The sequence below is a fragment of the Petaurus breviceps genome, unplaced genomic scaffold (genome assembly GCF_028583685.1).
Source record: "Petaurus breviceps papuanus isolate PSGF00001 unplaced genomic scaffold, PetGlider_PUasm1.0 176, whole genome shotgun sequence".
Classification (NCBI taxonomy): domain Eukaryota; kingdom Metazoa; phylum Chordata; class Mammalia; order Diprotodontia; family Petauridae; genus Petaurus; species Petaurus breviceps.
The window spans coordinates 3,905,653-3,927,838 of record NW_027185771.1 but is presented as its reverse complement, the minus strand read 5'-3'; the positions used below and the strand labels follow the sequence as shown (position 1 = coordinate 3,927,838).

At 46.8% G+C, this 22,186-nt stretch overlaps 1 protein-coding gene across 1 annotated transcript; it reads left to right on the top strand.

Moving 5' to 3' along the window:
• The first annotated feature begins 1,235 nt into the window (after window positions 1-1,235).
• Window positions 1,236-20,850, top strand: TUBB3 (tubulin beta 3 class III). The gene is made up of 6 exons (XM_069085880.1): window positions 1,236-2,197; window positions 2,841-2,983; window positions 8,501-8,655; window positions 16,742-16,850; window positions 18,301-18,411; window positions 19,340-20,850. The coding sequence occupies exons 1-6, from the start codon at window positions 1,251-1,253 to the stop codon at window positions 20,413-20,415; spliced, it is 2,541 nt and encodes an 846-aa protein (XP_068941981.1). The 5' UTR covers window positions 1,236-1,250; the 3' UTR covers window positions 20,416-20,850.
• Window positions 20,851-22,186: the final 1,336 nt, after the last annotated feature.

Sequence of the window (22,186 nt, the reverse complement as noted above, 5' to 3'; positions counted from 1 at the left end):
CACTACTGCCTTAGTAAATGCACTTATGGATCCCTCTTTCCTCCTGGGACTTAAGAGGATGAACAGAAAGGTTCCATATGAACGTAGCCTTTAGGGTTCACAGAATCTTAACATTGAGAAGGTCTTTGGAAGTCAACTCTTCCAAACTGAGACCTCAGTGCAAGAATTCTTTCTAATACAGCTGACAGTTGGATAACCTAGCCTCTGCTCAAATACTTCTAGTGCTGGGAAAGCTACTCTAACAAGGCAACCCAATTTAACTTATAGGCAGTTCTCTCTGCTAGGAAAGTTTTCCTAATTTTGAGCTGAAGCCTATCTTCCTGTAACAATCCGGTATTCCTCGTTCAGCCCCACTTGGGCACTGCTTCTTTGGGTTCAGAACCCCTAGTGCCAAATGAGGGTATCCTTGGTTTCAACTGTCAACTCCTTGAATCTAGCAGGCAGTACCTACAGTATATTTATGTAAGGTCTTGAACTTCCTCAGCTCTAACAAGTTTCATAACCATTCTGGTGTGCTGGGCATTCCCAGCATGAGCTGCTATCATGTGGTCAATCAGCCTCCTTTGAAGGAGGGGCTCCACAGACTGTCTTTAAAGGAAGGGGGAGAGAGGCTTCATTCTTCACTGGGACATTAGCTCTGATCCACTTCTTTGGATCAAGGCTGAGGGCTGCGGCTAGAGTTCCCAGGGGATGCAGAAACTATAGAGATGTGGACCTCATGTCCTACTGACTGGTTCACTTCACCCAGCTAAGAAAAAGAAATGAAAAAGCCAAGAGGGAAAAAAAGAAAGAAAGAAACTTCCATTCCTTTGGAACAAAACAACCTGTGGGAGAGAACTGCACAGATTGAGAATTTGGGTTTGTTCAGGAAGGAAATTTGATACTCTCTGGGTCCTAGAATCAAGCAGTAGAGAAAGGATGACCAGGCAACATTGGACATGACATGGGTTATTGCAGCCTCTATTGTACTAATGGAATCAGTAGGATGTCCTTTGACAGGTTAGAGAAATAATGAGTGTGGGGTGGGTTTGGTGACAGTGATTTTTGTTTGAGACCAAAGCGGGAGAGGGGAGGAATGAAACATTGGGGATTCCTCTGGACACTAACTGATAAGAACAATGAACTGAAATAGCAACGGGCAGCTGTTGGATTTTGAGAAAGCCCTCCAGGGTAGGAATTTGAAAATTCCAGTTCTTCTGTGTTGCTAGTTTCACATTCATAGATAGCTCCCTTGCTCATAACCGGGAACTATGCCGATGCCAGGTCAACAGAAGAGATTGTTTAACTCTCTGAACTCCACTTCCCCAGATACCCTCCATCATGTTATCCCCCCCAACCAGACAGAATTTCTGTGCCAGGGATTCTTCATTCCAGATGGGTTGTTCTTGACCCTGGGACTGCTGAGCCTGCTGGAGAACGTCATGGTGGTGGTGGCCATCATTAAGAACCGAAACCTCCATTCACCCATGTACTATTTTGTCTGCTGCCTGGCTCTATCGGACCTTCTGGTGAGTGTTAGCAACCTGCTAGAGACCTTGGTGCTGCTGCTGCTGGAGAATGGGGTGCTGGTGATGCAGGCGCCTTCAGTGCAACAGCTTGACAATGTCATTGACATCTTGATCTGCGGTTCCATGATGTCCTCCATTTCCTTCCTAGGAGCCATTGCAGTTGACCGCTACATCAGCATCTTCTACGCCCTGCGTTACCACAGCATCGTCACCCCTCGTCGAGCTCAGGGTGTCCTTGCTGGCATCTGGGTGTCCAGTGCCCTTTCTGGTACTCTCTTCATCTCCTATTACAACCATGTTGCCGTCCTGCTCTGTCTCATTGGCTTCTTCTTGTCTATGTTGGGGCTTATGGTGGTCCTCTACATTCACATGTTTATCCAGGCATGCCAGCATGCCAGGAGGATTGCTCGACTATACAAGAGATACACTGTTCACCAACTGTCAACCCTCAAGGGGGCTGTCACCCTCACAATCCTGCTGGGCATCTTCTTCCTCTGCTGGGCACCCTTCTTCCTGCACCTCACACTTATTGTCCTCTGTCCCAAGCATCCCACATGCAGCTGCTACTTCCAGAACTTCAACCTCTTTCTCATCCTCATCATCTGCAACTCAGTCATTGACCCTCTCATCTATGCCTTCCGCAGCCAAGAGCTCCGAAAGACACTCAAGGAGGTGATTCTGTGTTCCTGGTAAGGGGATGTGTGTGTGTGGGGGGGGTGCATTGTGAATGCACATGCATACAGGCATGAAGAAACCCAGTGGGACAGAGGTGTGGAATGTAATTGAGGAGAGAGGGGACAAATGTTCTGGTTGGTGTGCACGACCTGTTCTATCCCATGGTGAACAGGGATATGCATCATTTGTCAAACTGACCTCCAGCTTCTGAACTGCCCTTTTGAGAAGGATGCTGAGATGGAATGCGTGTGTGTGTGTGTGTGTGTGTGTGTGTGTGTGTGTGTGCAAGAGAGAGAGAGAGAGAAGGCACATGTACATTTTCGATTTCACTCATGCTCAAGTATGCACACAAGTGGGTGCTCAGATGTGCACATAGTATACAACAGGAACAAGAGAACAATTCTCCAATTGAGAATAAGATTTTCAACCCCATCCCCAAAGCCTTGAAATTCAGCCTGTTCCTGATATGAGTACCTGGACACCTGTTCCCTCCCTGCCCTGCCCCCCCCATCATTGCTTCAGTCTGCTACAGATTCTGCATCTTAGAGGCAGGGCCAGCACACTCCAGACTGGAAAGATGATCCCTCAAGAACAGCTGGAGCCATGAAAAAGCATTGGGAGTACCCCTGCCCCCACCCCTCCTGCTTCCCCAGCCAGCTCCAAGACATTGAAGACCCATGGGACACACAGTCCTGTGGATGCCAATGGTAACCAGGGACAGAGGACTGGGAGCCCCAGCACTGAGCTTCTGCTCCCAACTTGGCCAATTGACTCTGACTCTCCTGCTCCTGTCCATGATGGTATGGACAGTATGGACAGGCAGATGGCTGCCTGTGCCTGACCTGACCTGGCCTGGCCTGGCTGGGTTAGTGATTGTTACTGCAGCTGTGTGGGAACCATGTGGTTGAGAAATGACAATAAATCCACTCTCTGCCCAGACCTATGTTTGACTGCTGGGAAAAGGGCAGGGTGGGGTAAGGGGATTTGTGACTATGCTTCATCATCCCTCTTTGCTCTTTCATATTACTTAGGAGAAATGAGAGAGGGAGGTAAACAAGTGATAAATAGGCAGGCAGGCAGGCAAAAGCTAAGAAATGGACTAAACTTCCCAGATCTTGCCTGACTTAGCCCAGAGTCAGAGTAAAAAGCTTTCTTTTAGAGGAAAAGGCCCCAGAATATTGGTGAAGTTACCGTGGTTAAGCTGTATGACCCAGGGAAGGAGAAAAGTCCAAAGACTGAGCGAACTCCTCTCAGAATCACAGAATTTCTGAGTTGGAAGGAATCTTATAGGCCCATCTCCTCATTCAACTTATGAAGGAAACTGAGGCCTAGATGTCATACAAGTAAGTAAGCCACAGATCACTCAGGGTCCTTTGACTTTAAATCCAGTGTTTCCTTAGTCAATTTTCTCTGATCACCATCTAGAGGCCAGCAGGGGAAGGGAGGAGCCCAAGGTAGAGTGAGAGGCTAGAAGCCTTGTCTCCACTGTGGCAAGCTCTGGTCACAACACACCCCACAGTTAAGCTAAGTATCAATCCCAGACTTGAAAGCCCTCAGAGACAAAACACCAATACAGGGCAGGTTTAGGTGTGGGTAACTGAGCACCACCAGAGAGTTAGCTGAGAGTTAGCTTTTACCCAGATCAGAGGATTTTCTCAGCCTTGTTCCAGTTCAGGCAACATTATGTATTTATGTATTATGTATATATGATGTATTTCACTTTAGTGAAATCTGAAAACCCTGGATTCTAGTCCTGGCTGCCACTCACTAGATATATGACCTTGGACAAGTCAGTTTCCCCATCTGCAAAATGACAGTGACAAACTAGAACCAGGATCTCTCAGGTCCCAACCAAGACCCAGCCATCTAGGATTCAGTAGCTCTATCTGTCTTCTGAATGTGGGGCCCTTTATATTCTGGACACATCTCAAAGGCAAGGATGCTAACAGAGGCTGTATGTACTCTCTAGTTTATTTGGTTGGATAGATCAGGCAGCTACTGGAAACTTGTGGGAGAACCACAAAATTGGGGCCTCTCCATGGCTCTCGCTTGTACTGAGGTGATCTGATGGACCTCCAGTCCTCATCTGTAAAGTGGGGATAACAGTAGCCCCTGCCACGTAGGATTGTCCTGAAGATCACATGGGATAACATATATAATGCATCAAACCCTAAAGCACTATAGAAATGCTATTATTTAATATCATTATTCCCCAGAGGACTCTGAGCCCAAATCTGACCTCCCCCCGCCTTGCATCACCACACCCCCCTCTAGGGTCTCTCCTTTTATATACGTCTTCCCCCCTTCTTTCTCCTTCACTCTTTTATTCTTCTTGCTCCCCTGCCTTCTTCAAACAAGGACGATCAACCCCTACACACATTGTTTCCCTTATTATGAAATTCAAGCGGAATCTTTTCTCTTTTGGAGGCAATTAGGGTTAAGTGACTTGCCCAGGGTCACTCAGTGAGGTCCTCCTGACTCCAGGGCTGGTGCTCTGTCCATCTAGTTGAGTCATAAGAACAACTCTTTCTGTATTCTACCTTTGTGCATAACAGACATACTATAAATACTTGTCTCTCCACAAGTGCCTTTTGTCTGGCTCATCTCTCAGGATCCCAATGTTCTCCCGACTTCCCCTCCCCTTGGCTGGGAACACAAGGTCAAAGAACAAATGGGGCTGCTGACTCCAGCCCCAGACTTCTTGCTTAGGGGTCAGAGAGCTGGTTCCTGGCACTTCAAGATGGGAGAATCAGTCAGGCTTCAGCCTGAGACCAGACCTCCACCTGGATGAGGGAGAGGGAGAGCTGGCCAGGGTGGGGCCGAGCTGTGAAGATCCCCCTTGCTTAGGTGTGTTGGTGGAGATTAAGAGAAGAGCAGCAGGCGGCATGGCCAGCCTGCCTTGCAGCCTCCAGCAGCCACCCAGAGAAAACAGCTAAAAAAAACCTTACCCGGGGACCCTGGGAAGCGGGAGAGGGAGGAGGGGCTACAGACAAATAGCCACCAACCATGAGAGGCCACATCATAAAGGAGAAGAGGAGGTGTGTGGGGGAAGGGAGAAGGGAGGGATGGAGAGAGGGTGTAGCTCAAGAACAAAAGACAAGATTTCTCGAAATTAAGAACACTAGAGCTTTTCCCGGAAGAAGGGGCCAAAGGAAACCACCTCCTGCGGGGACGCAGGATACAGACGCTGGCAAGACTCAGTCCAGATCCCACTGACCACAGCAACAGATAGTGCCCAGATATATGCACGAATAACCAGTCGCCCTTGTATACACATGTATGCATATTTGTAAAGAGATGCACCTTCGTATGAGATATCTAAAGACACACATATATAGTCATACATGTATGCTTTGTATATACATATATGTATGTATGTGTGTGTATTTTTCTCCAGGCAGATCTGCAAAGAAAACTTCAGTGCCAAATTTATAATGTACTCAAAGGACCCCATCCTTCCAAAGAAGGAACTTCATTAAAAGATGATTTCACAATTGAATTGTATTTCAGCATAATGCCAAGTACAATGTTACAATCAAAAATATGCATGTATATACTACATACTATACAAAAAATATTCAGCAACTGTTGTATGCAGGTGCTGAGGGGAAGCTGCACATTGTAGAAGTCGCGTAGGTCCTGGAGAGCTTGTGAGGGAACCATGAAATTTGTATCTTTCCATTTCTATTTGAAGAATTGTGCCCATGAGTGATAAGCAATATCGTCCACATTCATTATTCCCTGTGGCTTCCCAGCACAATTACTCAAGCAGTGGGGCTGTTCCAAGACTTGCCCTTAGCCCCTCCCTACAACTTAAAAATTACAACTCATAGTTCTGTGGCAAAGCACTTTCCTCAGAGCCCTGTGAAGGGGATTGGCCCCACCCAGGCTCAAGGGCGTAGTGTGATTGGCCGACAGACATAAGACTAGGTGATGTCAGTTGTAGCATTTGAACCTGGGGCTCCTGGTTGCAGGTGGTGCAGTATTTTATCCCCAACTCCATTATGCCCAGAGAACAATTTCCAGGGACTCAGATCTGAGTTACCCACAAGGTTTGATGACTTCACTCTTTTCACACTATCAAAGTGGCTGAAGAACCCTGGATAAGAGAGGTGGGGGGTAAGAGGATCAAAGAGATCACTCAACTGGCACACTCCTTTAGCCAAAGTGAAGCCAGCACAGGTCCAGAAAATTGGGGAAGGGAGCCCTGCTGCCCTCTAGCGACCAGATATCTCCACTGAAAGCAAACTGGGCGCTGTTCTTTTGGGGTGGGCGGCTTCAGCTCAAGGCTCTTATTCTTCCTCCTCCTCCCTGCCTTTTCACTTCGATTGATCCATTTCCCAGGGACTGAGCTACTATAACTTATTGTTGGGAGAAAGTCAAAGGACTGAACTAGTTTTCTTTGGGACTCTAAGGGATTGTCCTTGGCTAGATGTGAGGCCTGGGAATGGAATTAATTTGGTATGCCAAGGGCAAATGTCAGGGTATAAGGACTGAGAGGGGCAATGGTCAGCATCTTTAACTGGGGAACTAGGGAGATCAAGTGCCCCACTCTGACATAGCACAGAGGGTCAACATGGGAGGATGGAGCTCTTTATATTCCCCTACTCATCCCAGTCCCACTGCAACACACACACACCTCATACACTACCACCCCAGCTGCAGGGCTTGGGACCCTGGCACAAAGCCAGATTGAGAGAGTCTAGGAGCTCCGATGACAGTGGGCAAAGAGCCCAAGGATTAGGTTAGGTTTCCAAACTCACCTTTAAGCCACAGGGAGGGGCTGAGAATGTTGTGGCTTGGCCCATATCTCTTTCACTGTCACTGAGCCTCTAAATGTGGACACCAAGGAAGGTTCTCTGGCTAATTTTCCACCTTCTGCACCCCCAAATAGTTTCCTAACAGGGTTCTGTTTACAATTCTCCATCAATCTTGGAACCTCTGAGCCCTGTTTCCCAGACCCTTGGCATAAAGAGAAGTCTCCCCTCCTCTGATCGCCTTTCATCCAAAGACCTTTTGACTCAACAAGCATCTCTTGGTTGTTCTCTGGGGTCACTCCAGGACAGGGGTTTTTAACCCAGGGGCTCTATGAATAGTTTTCAGAGCGATAGTGAATTTTTTTTAAATGAACAATTATTTCAATATAGTTGGCCTCCATTTTAATCCTATGTATTTTATGCACTTAAAAGCATTATTCTGAGGTTTCCATAGGTTTCACCAGATGCCAAAGGGTGATGCCATAGTAAAAAGCTTAAGAACCCCTTCTCTGAGGCATAGGGGACCACTACTCCAGTTATATATCCTGTCCCTCCTCAGGCTTATTCTACAGGCGGTAGACCAGATTGAAGTGAGAGAGGGGAGGTCTAGCTTAAGGGTGTAGCTCCCTACTTTCCATTTCCTAACAAGGGGATCTCATCCTTTAATTCCCGAGAAAAAGGAAATATCTTTGTTTTTCTTTGTCTTTCTTTTCTCTGATCCTTTCTCTTTCTTGTTTTCTTTTTCTTTCTTTTTAATTCTACTCCTTTGCTACCCAACGACTCAGGGAGGGGCAGAGCAGGATGGAATGGAGCTTGGTGGTGCTCCTCAAGCCCCTGGAAAAGGATGAGGTTGGGGCTAGAGAAAGGGAGGGCACCAGAATCCCAGAAGCTTGGGGAAGAGAAGGGGAGGAGGGAGGCCTTGAAACTGAGGATACAATGTAAGAGAAGCTACTGGAGAAAGAAACAAAGGGAAAAGGACTATGGGGAGGAAGGTCTGGAGTAACTTGGAGAGGATCGCTCCCCCATCCTTCTCCGCCCCTTTCTCCACTACCCGCTGCTGAGCTGGGTGGGGTCTGTGTGACCCCGGCTTTTGCAGATCCAGATGGGTGCCAGCAGGTGGGTGGAGAAGCCGCTATTGTCTTCAGGGGAACCCCCTTTCATCACCAGTCCGGAGACGCCTCCTCCGCTTCAGATGTGAAGGGTCCCCCAAACCTTTACCTAGGGAAGTCCCCCAGTCATATCCCCCTTTATTAATTCTGCCTAGATCTGGCCAGAGGGGCCCTAGCAGCCTGTATGGCATTGTGTGTAGCCAGACAAAGTAACTGCGCTGGGCAGCAGAGGTGGGAGGGTGGGTAGCTCCGTCCCTCAGGACCTAGAGGGTGGGGGCGGCGGGGGAGGGGGGGAGGGATGCGCTGGTTGGTACTGATGCTGCAGGGATGTTGCAGCATTTTCCGCCGGCGGCTCGTGATTGGCTGGGACGAGGATGAGGTCAGCTCTTGGCGGAGCACGACGCTGTCTGCCCAGCAGCCGGTGCAGCAGCTCGCAGCCTATAAAACCCAGCGGCCGATGAGCTCCCAGCCTTCTGCAGCCTGCAAGAACGCGTCCCACTTCCTAGCCCCGGCCGTTCCCCTTGCATCAAGCCAGCAAGACCAACGAGGATGAGGGAAATCGTCCACATCCAGGCCGGCCAGTGCGGCAACCAGATCGGAGCCAAGGTACGGACAGGGAAGGGGACAGGACAGAGACAGGGACTAGAGCTAGGACTGGGGCTGGCTAGTGACACCTCTCTCAGGCTCGAGTGCGCTGGAACAGTCCACTGCAGCAGCTAGGGGGTGAGCAGCTTCGTTCGGCTCTCCCGGTTCTCGGCAGGCCCAACTGGAAGCTGGGGTTCCCAGCTCAGCCTTTGTACTGAGCCGTGCTTGGGCTGGGGAGGGGGAGGGTCTGCGAGCATCCACAGCTCTTCCCGGGATGGGTCCGGAGCGCGTTTGGAAGGGGACGAGGCATTCAAGAACTCGTGTAGCCGGCTCATTTGGGCTCAGAGAAGGGGAGAAGGGGTAGGAGGTGACTGGGAGGGAGCGGGGGGCGGGAAGGGGAGCGCCAGGCTAAGCTGCACAGCCCGAACCACACCCCAGGACTGCGGCTCCGGGAACAAAGGGATGAGCTCAGCTTTGCGCCAGGCTGCCGGGACGCCTGGGTCCCCGCCCTGCCGGGGTTCCCCACCTTTCTTCTGCCATTCCTCAGGAAGCCTTCCCTTCTCCCCAAGCCCTGGAGGGTTTTCAAGGCAGGGCTCCCCCTCTTTCGAGGGCCAATTTGCTGAAGGCAGTGGGGAGTGGGAGGCCGGGGAAGGTGCGACCCCTCAATTTGTCAGACCCCGCTACTTATCTCCTGGGAGCGGTCAACCCATACACTCAGGGTGATGACGCCCCCTGTTGGGGAAGCTGGAGGCCCGGCCACCTGGGTCTTCCCCTGAGTTAATGGTCAGGAATTCGAACCTGGACAGCGACCGCTCACAGGTTCCTTCACCGAGCTCCTCTGGGGTGGGCGTTGCCCAACCTCCATCTCAGAGGAGCGGATCTATCCCGGGTTCCTTAGGTCTCAGTTCAGGAAAAAAATGGGTGGGGCTGAGCTGGGCGGGGCAGTTGAATGAAGACCTTGGTATTTCTCCCCCCTCCCCCTTCCCCTCCGTTTCAGAGGCAAGACCACTTAGAACGTCCCCTTTCCTTCTCCAATACCTTTTTGTCTCTTTTCCCAATTTCTTCGAGGTTGCCTACCTTTAAGAAACAGTTCTTTTCCGCATGGTCTGCCCAGGGATGGCCCCAGAAAAACTCTCTCGTACTAGTTCAGCCACCTCACTGCACCCTCCCCAGCCCCAGCCCCCTCTTTCTTTGTTCTCCTCTGGGGAGGAAGGGGTGGAGTTGTGCTATGATTCACAGGGTGACCTTGGTCTCAGGTCTCTGCTAACCCAGGCTGCTTCCAAGGGTGAGATCAAGACCTTTGGAGACCCAAACCTGATCGAATTATGTCCTGGTCCCACCCTGAATAGGCCCAGTGGGATCCGGAGTTCACCTCTTAGGGAGATGAAGTGGGATCAGTAGAGGAAAGAAGCCACCTTAAACCTGACTCCTCCCCACAAGCCAGTCGTAAGGATCTCCTGGGATGGGTCTAGTAGAAGATGAGAGTAGGGAACAAAGCCATCATGAAGAAGGTAGGGCTACATTAATCTGGAACAAGGGGGGGGGGGCGCGGAAGATAAGAAGAAAGAAGGGGATCTACTCTCTAGTCAATGAACCTGAAACCAAAGTCTTATGAACACCGACCACCGACAGGTGGTCCCAGGGATGGTAAGGAAAAATCTCAAGCCTAGCTTTTCCCTTAGGGAAGGGAGCCTTCAGCTCATCTGCAACAAAGATAACAGTTCTAAGTTGGGAAGTGGTTCGATGAAAATCAACCCAGAAAGGGAAAAGGGAAATGAGTAGGATTAGGTCGAGGAGAAAATCCCAAACACTTTTGCTAAGAGTGGAAAGGAAACTGAGACAATAGATTCAGAACCAGAGGTCCTGGCTCTGAATCCTGACTCTGTTACTTACTGACCTTTGTGACCTTGGGCTACTTAGTTCCCCACCCCTGCCCACATGGGCCTTAGTTCAAGCTGAACACTCAGAATGAGTTCAAATTTGAACACTGGGTTTAAATCTCACCTCTGATTTTTCTACCCATGTGACCTTGGAGAAATCATTATGAAATGGCCCCTCAGGTCCCTCCCAGCCTTAGATCTGCCATCCTCTGATCATTAAGGTGCCTTTGAGTTCCCAACTCTGTGATCCTATAAGCAGCAGCCAGTCAGAGGAACAAAAAGCTAATTGATATACTGGAGGGGAGACGGCTGCCCACGTGGCACTGACATGTAAATTGTGTGTGTGGGTCTTCTCTGAGGCTTCTGGTGGACGCACCTGCTGCAGTGTCTTAGTGTGAGGCAGCACTAATCGCCCATCAGACCCTTCAGACACATCTGTGCCTGCTCAGAATGAAGAATAAGGAGGAGGGGGAGGAGAGGAAGGGAGAGGAAGACTGGCCCATCTCCTGCTCCATTAGGGGCAGGGGGAGGAGGAGGAAGGGCTTTGGGATGGGAGACTGAAATCAAATCAGGTTTCCTTCTGGAATAAGGGAAGCAGCTGTGGCCAAGCCAGCAGCCACCCCCAGGCCAGAGGGTCTGTTAGCTCATTTAGGCAGGTCACTGGGGGATTGGGCAGGCACAGAACACCTGCCACTGGGCAGGGTCAGGGGCTGGGGGCTAAAGGGGGAGAGAAGGAAGGGGGTTGGGTAAGTGGACACAGGACTAATTGGGGCCAAAGCCTGGGATGATGATACTTATTAGTCATCACTTCTGAGACCCCAGGAGCAGTAGTGGTCTAAGGGACAGGGTTGTAATCTGAGATTTGGTTCCCAATGTCATGATGCAGTGGGAAGATCTTTGGACCTGGAGTCTGAGGATTCAAATCCCAGTTCTGCTACTTAGTGCCTGTGTGACCTTGGGAAGTACTTCATTTCTCTGGGTCTCAGTTTTCCCATCTGCAAAATTAAGACATTTAAAGTTCCTTCTAGCTTTAAATCAATGATCCTACTTACCATGTTGGACCAGTTGTATTGTCTGTAGAAAGGAGACAATGAGCATCCCCTTGGGGATACTATGAGAGCAAGTGATGTCTAGTCCCTTCTAGTCATTTCTAAGAGAGAAATGTTTAAATTCAGGGCTTTATTATAATTTCATTAAATGGGGCTATGTTTTGTATTAAAGAGGTTTTGAGTCACTTCTACCCTCATGGGTCGAGGAGACACTGGAATGATAGAGAATCTGAAGAAAAACAAAGTATGTCACCTAAACACCTCCCCCCTCAAGCTAGTGTCTGGTTGCTTACTTGGGAATGCTGAGATCAGGTCTTAGCTGGGTGCCAAGATCTGCTCCCCACCCCTAGGGGACCTACCTTACCTTGTGGGAGGTGAATGAGTAAGGCCCAGGGGTGGCCCTGCCTGACCCCAGGGGAGGAAGAAGGGAAAACACACTCTTCTTTGATGCGTCACATTTGAGTTAATGCTGGTGCCTCTTGGAAAATTGGGGCAGCAGCACCCAGCATGTGACCTAGCTGCCTGGGGAGAAGAGAGCTTGCGCAGGTAAAGCAGTTCTGCAGTGGCTTGTGAGACAAAAGAGGTCTGTGGACCCTGGGGTGGAGTGAGCAGGTGGTGGAACTCCTTTGGGTTCAGAGAGGTCGACATGGTTCTTGTCCTCTGATTACCTATGGCCCCACTCCCTATCCCTGAAGGTACACCTGGTTTTGCCTGGGGTCCTGAGTTTAAGATGATATTTTTCCATGATTTACTTTTTATTATTTATTTTCTCAGCTTCACCAGCTAGGACTTGGTCTCTTTTTCTAGTAGAGCTGGAAACTAAAATCATCAGGAGTTAACATCCCTTAGGCATTCTATCCTCTCAACCTATGTGGGACACTCAGATTCTCTGATTTGTTCCTTTGGGCCTGGAGGTCTTAGTTCAGATCCTCAGGGAGACTGCTGAAGGGACTCAGTGGTACCAAGTATTGAAAGGCCTTCAGAGGCAAGCTTTACCCAGAAGTTGGCAGCCAGCCAGCCCCTTAGCTCAGGTTCTCTTTTCACCCAAGCCTGGCCTTCAGCTTCAATTGGTGTGGCTTTTACTGGGGGTAGACAATTACTGTGCTGCTTCATTAGCAGAATCAAAGTCTGTCTCCTCACTCACCATGGGGGCTATGGATGACAGCAATTTAGTGCCCCCTCTTTCCCTCTCCTCCTTCCAAGCTGTTGGGCAAGACCTCTTGCTTTGGGAAGTGTAGAGAGGAATATTTTATGCTCTCAATCAATGGAAAGGTTTTTTCTTCCATTTTAGGATCACCAAGCATCCCCTTCCCTCTCCATTCACAGATTCTCCTGCTCTTAGCAGCATTTTAGGATTGAATGAATGGGTCCCGCACATCTGGGTAAGATGGTGTTCCCCTACCCCAATTAGGCAGGGGGAGAGGATAAAGGAAAACTGGTCTTGGGACCTAAGTTTCATATCCCTTTAAAATAAAACTCTCCAGAAAATGTGACTAAAACCCTGGAGTATCCCCTAATCCTTCTCTTTGAGTACAGCCTCAGGGCTTCCCAGTTCTAACTACATCATCTTATATATTAGGTGTCTCATCTCCTTTAACTCTAAAAATGGATCTTCCCTTAACTTAATGCATTTCCCTATATGGCTAGGGAACAAAGTTGTTGATGAGATGAGGGAAGATGAGTATGCAGAGGAAATGCAGTTAGTGACCTGAGGCTTATCAGGACCATGGACAGTTCTTCCCAAGGTTTTTCTGGTTTCTCCTGTTTTGGAGATACTGCCTAGTAAAATGATTTATACAGGGGGGACAGATAGCTAGATGTCCATCTAGCCCAATACTAGCATCTAGCCCATTTCTGACAAATGAGGAAACTGACACCCAAGGAAGTTGTGACTTGCACAAGATCATGCAGTTTGCAAACATCTGAAGTGAGATTTGAATCCAAGTTTTCTGACACCAAAGTCACCACTCTTTCCAATGTGTCTGTCAATGATGAACATTAGGCACTTAATATATGTTTGCTGAATTGAATGGGACTGAACTTTAATTGAATCTTTCATGGGGTATTAGCTAGCAGAATTTCAGTATCTGGACCCAAATCTTTCTCAGTATATACAATGTATATTCTAATTCTGAAACTTATCCTGACATCTCTTGTAATGCTTGCTCATTCCACTACAAAAGCTGAGTCTCTCCTCAGCTCTCCTGACCTGGAGCAGGTAAATCTTAAAGCACTATAGGAACGTATTAATTTTAATTATCATAATACTAGAGAGTTGGCCACCAGGAAATGAACTGACTTTTTCAGTCACAGCAGCTCATGAAGATGATCTGCTAAGGAGAGATGGTGTGGAATGATGGACAGAGAACTAGCCTTGGAGTCAGGAAGACCTGAGTTCAAGTCTTGCTAGCTGTGTGACCCTGGGCAAGTCCCTTAACCTCAATGCTCCCAGGCAGCTCCCTAAGACTGCAAGAATAGTGGCTGATCTGTAGAGTGTTTCCTCCCCAGGGGTTCCCTACCCTGACAAAATCACATGTCTATTGATCCAAAATTGTCTATTAAGGGACAGAAAAATGGCAATCTCTCCCTCTAGAATGTCCACACCAATGAAATTATGAATCAATGAACTATTACTGTTCCCATAGACCTCCATCTACTGTATTTCCCATTAAGGTTCCTGATATCTTCCCCTCCACTTTAGGGAGTGATGGTTGTCCCCAGGAGCCAATGATTACTATGCCTAGTCAAAGTCCAGACACAACTATTCCAGAATGTTTGGTGAAATCTACACTCAGAAAGTTCTTGACTTTGGGACATAACTTAAAATTCCTGCCTCTGAAATCAGAACTACTGAAAGGAAGTTATTCTAATCATAGACTAAGTGGTGGGGGGAAGATATGGCAAAGGAGAATGGGAGGTGAGGGCCTTTATTAAGTGCCTACTGCCATGTGCTGAACACTATGCTAAGCACTTTAAAAACATCTCATTTGAAGGAAGAGCACACCTACCCAGTAAAGGTAGGACTTAAAATACAAGTGAGGATATATGCTCTGAAAACTCAGTTTGGCAGAGTAGTACCATGGAAAGAGCCCTTTATCTGGAGGAAAGGGAATAATCACTTACATAGTACCTATAATATGCTGGGCACTGTGCTAAGCTATTTACAATTTTTTCACTTGGTCCTTACAACAACCCTGAGAGGTAGATGCTAATATTAGCCCTATGTAACAGTTGAGGAATCTGGAGTGAAAGGATCTGGATTCAAATTCCAGCTTTGCTACTTAAGACCTATAGAACCTTGTGCAAATTATTTAATGTCTCTGGGCCTCAGTTTCCTCATTTGTAAAATAAAGGAATTGGACACAATAGTGATAATAGTTAACATTTATATATTGCTTTAAGGTCTGCAAAGCACTCTACATTTGTTATCTCATTTGATTCTCTCCACAAGATTGTGAGGCAGGTACTATTATGATCCTCCTTTCACAGATGAGGAAGGTTCTTTCTGTCATTAAATCTATGATCCTAAGCTTTTTAAAATAGTTCTAGCTACAGGTGTAAAAGCTAAGTATCTGAAATGAGGAACATGTCCTAGGGGAAAGTCACACAGGAATAGGCTTGACACATATTAATGATTAGCATTGATTATTAAAATCCCTTGCTTTTTAAAGTCTTAAAAATACTTTTTTTGGAGGGAGAGAAGGCAGGGCAATTGGGGTTAAGTGACTTGCCTGAGGTCACATGGCTAGTAAGTTTTAAGTGTCTGAGGTCACATTTGAACTCAAGTCCTCCTGACTCCAGGGCCGGTGCTCTATTCACTGAGCCACCTAGCTGCCCCTTAAAAAATACTTTTCAAAGAGTTTTTGCCTGTATCATCTCATCTGATTTTCACAGCAACCTTATAAGACAAAGGGCAGGGATTAAATTTTCCCTGGCTTCCTTTAATATTCATTCAGGTTTCATCTTCCACAGGAGGCATTTTCCAATCTCAACTGAAGCTGCTAAATCCCTCCCCTTTACGAATGCCTTCATCTACTCTGTATATAACTTGTTTGAACCTAGTTAATTACATGTTGTCTTAATAGAATGTGAGCTCCTTAAGTGCAGGAACTGTTTCTACCCTTTCTTTGTATTCGCAGTATTTAGCACAGTGTCTTGAACATAATAGGTACTTAATTTTTGATAGACTAACTGAATAATAACAATGATTTACTTTAAAATAATAACATAATAACAACTAACATTTATGTAGACAGGTAGGTAGTGCAATGGATAGAGCACCAAGCCTGGAATCAGGAAGACTCCTTTTCCTGAGTTCAAATCTGGTCTCAGACACTTGTTAGCTGTGTGACCCTGGGCAAGTCACTTAACCCTGCTTGCCTCAGTTTCCTCATCTGTAAAACTAGCTGGAGAAAGAAATGGCAAATCATTCCAGTATCTTTGCAAAAAAAAAAAACCCAAATGGGGTCACAAATGTGCCAGGCAATATGCTAAGTGCTTTACAATTATTATCTTGTTTGATCCTTATAACAATCCTGGAAGGTAGGTGCTATTTTTATCCCCATTTTATGGATAAGAAAGTTGGAGCAAATAGAGTTTAAGTGACTTGCTCAGGGTCACTCAGTTATTAAGTGTCTGAGACTGGATTTTAATTGAGATCTTCCTAATTCCAGACCTTGCACTGTATACACTGTACCACCTGGCCACCTCTGAAACTTATATAGCATTTTATGATTACCTAGTGTTTTACATACATTTTCACTTGATCTTCACAAGAAACCACTGAGGTAAATAATACAAAAATCATTCCCACTTTATACATGTCCAAAGTTCCATAAGTAAGTAATGGAGCTGGAACCAGGTCTTCTGACTCCAAGAACAGTGTGCCTTTTTCTTGTGGCTTCTCACTCTGATATCTTTCTAGATGTCACTCTCTAATGCTTTCCCCACTATACCAGGTTGCATCTCACAAATCAAAAGGAGAAAGAGGTTAAACTGAGTCACAACAAGGTTATGTATCTTGCCTAAGGTAGTTCGTCACAGAACCTAGAACCCAGATCTCCAGATTCCTGGGCTCTAGAGGTGGGTGCTAAGTGTTAGACAATATGGTTTAACAGCATTGGCTACTTCCCTTTCCTTGATCATCTTTCATGTCTGTCTTTTTGCATCTCTCATCAGTTTTGGGAAGTGATCAGTGATGAACATGGCATAGACCCCAGTGGCAACTATGTGGGTGACTCAGACCTACAGCTAGAGAGGATCAGTGTTTACTACAATGAAGCCTCATGTGAGTATCTCCTCACCCAACATGGCCTTCAAACCCTTCCTAGCCTGCTGTTATCCTGTGGCATGACCTGAAGATGCTTTAGCCTGGGGGCTGGAGGATCAGTGGGACCACACAGACTCTGGAGGTTGAGATGGTGGCCACAATGAGATGGGAAGGATCCCTCAAGATTACATGGAACCTAGAAGGAAGTGTTGGGCTGGCTCTGATCTCCCAAGTCAGGAATGACCTTTTCCCACTGGGATCCCATCTATCATTTTGCTGACTTCTCTCTTGTTCACTCCCAAAGATGCAACAAATAAAATACCAAATAATACATTCTGCTTGTTTATGTGTTATGTCCCCTGAATTGATGCTAAGTTCTTCACAAGAGTAGATTGTAGTTTGTGTTAAATCTGTTTCCCTTCTTCAGCCCCAGTACCTGCATCAGTGCTCTGCACTACATACAGTAGGCATCTAACAAATGTTCATTGTATTGAAGTTGGCAGTCATCCAATTAGCTGGATTAGGAAAAAATAGACTAAATTGGGATCAACAATAGTGTGCCTTGGCAGAGGGCCTGTGCAGTTGGGGGTGGGGGACTACAGGAAGATGGAGTATTTTAGGAAGATCCACTTTAGTGGTTCCTCCTTCATGATAGCTCAGAGCTGTGCTTACATTTTTTTAAAACCCAATAGCCTATTCCATCTGGCCCTGGAGATTTTTTCCTAGGGAGTTCACTGATGGCTTGTTCAATTTCTTTTTCTGAGATGGGGTTATTTAAGTATTTTTACTTCCTCTTCTGTTAATCTGGGCAATTTATATTTTTGTTAATATTCATCCATTTCACTAAGATTGTCAAATTTATTGGCATATAATTGGGCAAAATAATTTCTAATTATTGTTTTGATTTCCTTTTCATTGAAGGTAAGTTCACCCTCCAACAGCCTATTCCAGTGGCAGAAGATCTCTGTTTAGCTGTTGAGTCATACTTTGGGAGATCATTTCTTTTTAATTGCTTTCTTATTTTAAAAAATATCCCTGTTTCTTACTAGTCATCCTGCCCCACCCCAAATAACTCTCCTTTGACTCAAAAGAACAGGAAAATAAAATAAACAATCCCATGAGTCATGTCTGGAGATTTATGCCCCATTCCTCACCTCTCTGATGAGAAGCAGGAGGCATGTTTCCTTGTCAGTCCTCTGAATTTAAGATTGGTCACTGTAGTGATTTGAAATATATTTCCAAGTCTTTCTCTCCCCTCTTCCAAGAGTAGATAGATTTCTCAGACTGTGCCTAAGAAGAATGGGTGTAATGGGACAGACTTAGACTGAGTGAACCCTGAAGTGAAAAGGACCTCAGCAAGCCAGAGCAAGAGTTTTTTGAGGCAAAGCAGGTCAAAGTGGAATTGTCACCTTTGACCCTAGACCCACAGGGACTTATATAATCCATCTGTTTTCTCATATATCCCTAGCTCACAAGTATGTGCCCAGAGCCATCTTGGTGGACCTGGAACCTGGAACCATGGACAGCGTTCGATCTGGTGCTTTTGGACATCTCTTCAGACCTGACAACTTCATCTTTGGTATCTTTCCCTTCTACCACCCTGCCTTCTTTAGACAAACTTCATATATAAAAATCTCCATAAAGAAATAACAAAAATGATAGCCTAACAGAGGGTAGAGGAGAAGGGCTTATTCAGTGTACCTTGCATTTACTTAGAGATGCTTTAATTTTCAAAGTGCTTTCATATATAATTTCTCACTTGATCCTTCAAATAACTCTGTAAATATGGCAGGGTAAGTTTTATTCATGTTCTACAGATGATGAAACTGAGGTTTATTTAAAGGTGAAGTGTTTGCACAAGATCACTTGGGTCACCAGCTAGTAAGGAACAGAACATGAGTCTACTCCTGGTCTGACTCTGTTTCCATGTAGCACACACTGAACTCCTTCTAGACACACTTTCTTTTTTTTTTTTTTTAAGCAATTGGGGTTAAGTAACTTGCTCAAGGTTACACGGCCAGGTGTTTCTGGGTGGGTGCTAAGTGTCTGAGCCTGGGATTCAATCTCCAGGTTTTCTCAACACTGGAGCCGGTTCTCTTACTCGCTGTGCTACCTAGCCACCCCTAGACACACTTTCAAAAGCCATAGGGTTATTTGGCAATGATATCCCCATTTCACAAATGGGAAAACTGAGGCAAATAGTTTTATTGCCTTTCCCTTTGTGTCTGAAGCAGTCTAGTATAATAGAATGCACACTGGGCCAAGGGTTCAAGTCTCAGTTGCCATTTGGTAATCATGAGATCTTGGACAATTCACTCGATCTCCCTGATGTTCTGTAAATCAGAGAGTGTAATCATTTCCCTCTCTACCCCACGGGGTTGCTGAAAGAATGGATTTGAAAGCTCCTTGTATATTGTAAATGCCAGTACTGGCCTGCCTAATCCACTGAGTCCGAGCATTGATTTTCAGCCCCTTCAACTGCTTTTATTGTCTTTCCTGTCTCACAGGTCAAAGTGGTGCAGGAAACAACTGGGCCAAGGGTCACTACACTGAGGGGGCCGAACTGGTGGATTCGGTGCTAGATGTGGTGAGGAAAGAGTGTGAGAATTGTGACTGTCTTCAGGGCTTTCAGCTCACTCATTCCCTGGGTGGGGGCACTGGCTCCGGTATGGGCACCCTTCTCATCAGCAAGGTAAGAGAAGAGTACCCTGATCGAATCATGAACACTTTCAGCGTGGTGCCCTCCCCTAAGGTGTCCGATACAGTGGTCGAGCCCTACAATGCGACCCTGTCCATCCACCAGCTGGTGGAGAACACAGATGAGACCTATTGCATCGACAATGAAGCCCTGTACGACATCTGCTTCCGTACCCTCAAGCTAGCCACCCCCACCTATGGCGACCTCAATCACTTGGTCTCTGCCACCATGAGTGGTGTGACCACTTCCTTGCGTTTCCCTGGCCAGCTCAATGCCGACCTCCGGAAACTGGCAGTCAACATGGTTCCCTTCCCCCGCCTACACTTCTTTATGCCTGGCTTTGCCCCACTCACAGCCCGCGGCAGTCAGCAATACCGAGCCCTGACAGTTCCTGAGCTCACCCAACAGATGTTTGATGCCAAGAACATGATGGCAGCCTGCGACCCTCGCCATGGGCGTTACCTGACAGTGGCTACTGTCTTCCGTGGCCGCATGTCCATGAAGGAAGTGGATGAGCAGATGTTGGCCATTCAGAGCAAGAACAGCAGCTACTTTGTGGAATGGATCCCCAACAATGTGAAGGTGGCCGTCTGTGACATCCCACCCCGCGGCCTGAAGATGTCTTCTACTTTCATTGGCAACAGCACAGCCATCCAGGAGCTTTTCAAGCGCATCTCTGAGCAGTTCACCGCCATGTTCCGCCGCAAGGCCTTCCTTCACTGGTATACCGGGGAGGGGATGGATGAGATGGAGTTCACAGAAGCTGAGAGCAACATGAATGACTTGGTGTCTGAGTACCAGCAGTACCAGGATGCCACAGCAGAGGAGGAAGGGGAGATGTATGAGGATGATGAGGAAGAATCAGAGGCCCAGGGGGCCAAGTGAAGCCACTAGGGGTCCGGCAGGAGGCATGGAGTGGGCAGGACCCAGGGAGAAGCCTGTTGTTGGCTGGGGTTGGGACACGGAGTCTCCCCTCACCAGGGCAAGCTTTTTCCAGATCATCTAGTTATCTGACAGAGTCCTCCATCTTTGCTTCCAGTCAGCTGAGAGCTAGACACCCGGCTTATAGTTGCTTCACATTAAAGGTTCCCAAACTTCAATCATTCAGTATTTAATAATATTCCCCTTCTTGCCTCCCAGCCCTGATGTCCCCATTATGATGTGTTAGCTCAATTTCTGTACCCTTTCTACCCTGGACCCTTTTCCTCCTGCATTTTTTAACATATTTTCCATAGTCCCAATGTTCTCATTTTTTACTGGTTTGTGTTGATTTTTATTTTTTGGAATACTCAATAAATTTATTGCTGTCTGATACCCTCATCCTGAATTGACCAACTCCTTATTTGGGGCAAGGAATAAATGATTGAGGGGAGGGTGTCTTGGAGCCACAGTGGAAGACCTATCAGTTTGGGGGAACTCCAGAGACTGTGTCTCTGAGGACTGACAATAACTCAGAGCTACTTCTAGCTTTCATGGAAAGAAATGTCCCTGAAATATAGTTAGTCATTCACAACACAACTACTATGGAAAGGTTTTGTGTAACTACACATGTATAACCTATATTGAATTGCTTGTCTTCCCAGTGGGGGTGGGTGAGGAGGGAAGAAGGGAGAGAATCTAGAACTCAAAGTTTTAAAAATGTGTTAAAAAAAAATGGGAAAACCAGGAAATAAGATATACAGGCAATGGGGTATAGAAATCTATCTTGCCCTACAAGAAAGTAAGGGGGAAGAGGGGAAGGGGAGAGATGGGGAGGATATATGAGAAGACAGACTGAGGGAAGGAGTAATCAGTATGCTTGCCATCTTGGCGTAGGGGGTAGGGGAATGATGGGGAGAAAATTTGGAAATCTTGTGGAAAGCAATATTGAAAACTAAAAATAAATAAATACATTCTGAAAAAAAAAGAATTGTCCCTGGAGAAAATCCTTTGGTACCAAAGTCAGTCTGATTCTTTACCCTAGAAACCATGGCCTGTTTTATCTATAAAGAAGAGGAGGCCTGTCCACTTCTGCTTGGATCCTCTAAACCCTGGAGGGGATGTGTATTGTCAGTTCTAACTCTAATGCCTCATTTGCAGAGTGTTTGGGGCTGGGAAAGTGCCATTGGGACAGTAGAAGGCTCATCAGTTATCAGAAAAGGTGTCATTATCACCCCCATCAGGCATGGACTCCTGGATCCTGATCACCAGAGCTGTCTTTCCCAGCAGTGTGTCCTCAGCCTTGGAAGATTCCTCAATTCTTCTCACCATGTGTTGTCTCCTTGGAACTATTTCTCACTCGCTCCCCACACCTCAACCCCTCATTTCTTCAGCCAAGACTGCTGACCCAAAACTTACAAGGCCTTTTCCTGAAGGTCAACCCAAAGAGGACCTTTCTCTTCCCCTTCCTCTTAAGCTTAAGACTCCCCATTCAGATCCTAGAATTGTAGAATTCAAACCCCTGCATGTTACAAATGAGGAAACCAAAGCCATAGACAGAACCAGGTAATTTGCCAAAGGTTAAGTAGCTGATTAGTAGCAAGGCCAGACTTGTTAACCTCTGTTCCAATCAGTGTGTCCAGAGACTACTCTGACCCCTCTGGCCTATGTGTGCCTTGTTCTTTCCCCTTAAATCCCACCCTTACAGCTCCCCAGACCAAATCATAATGCTACATTT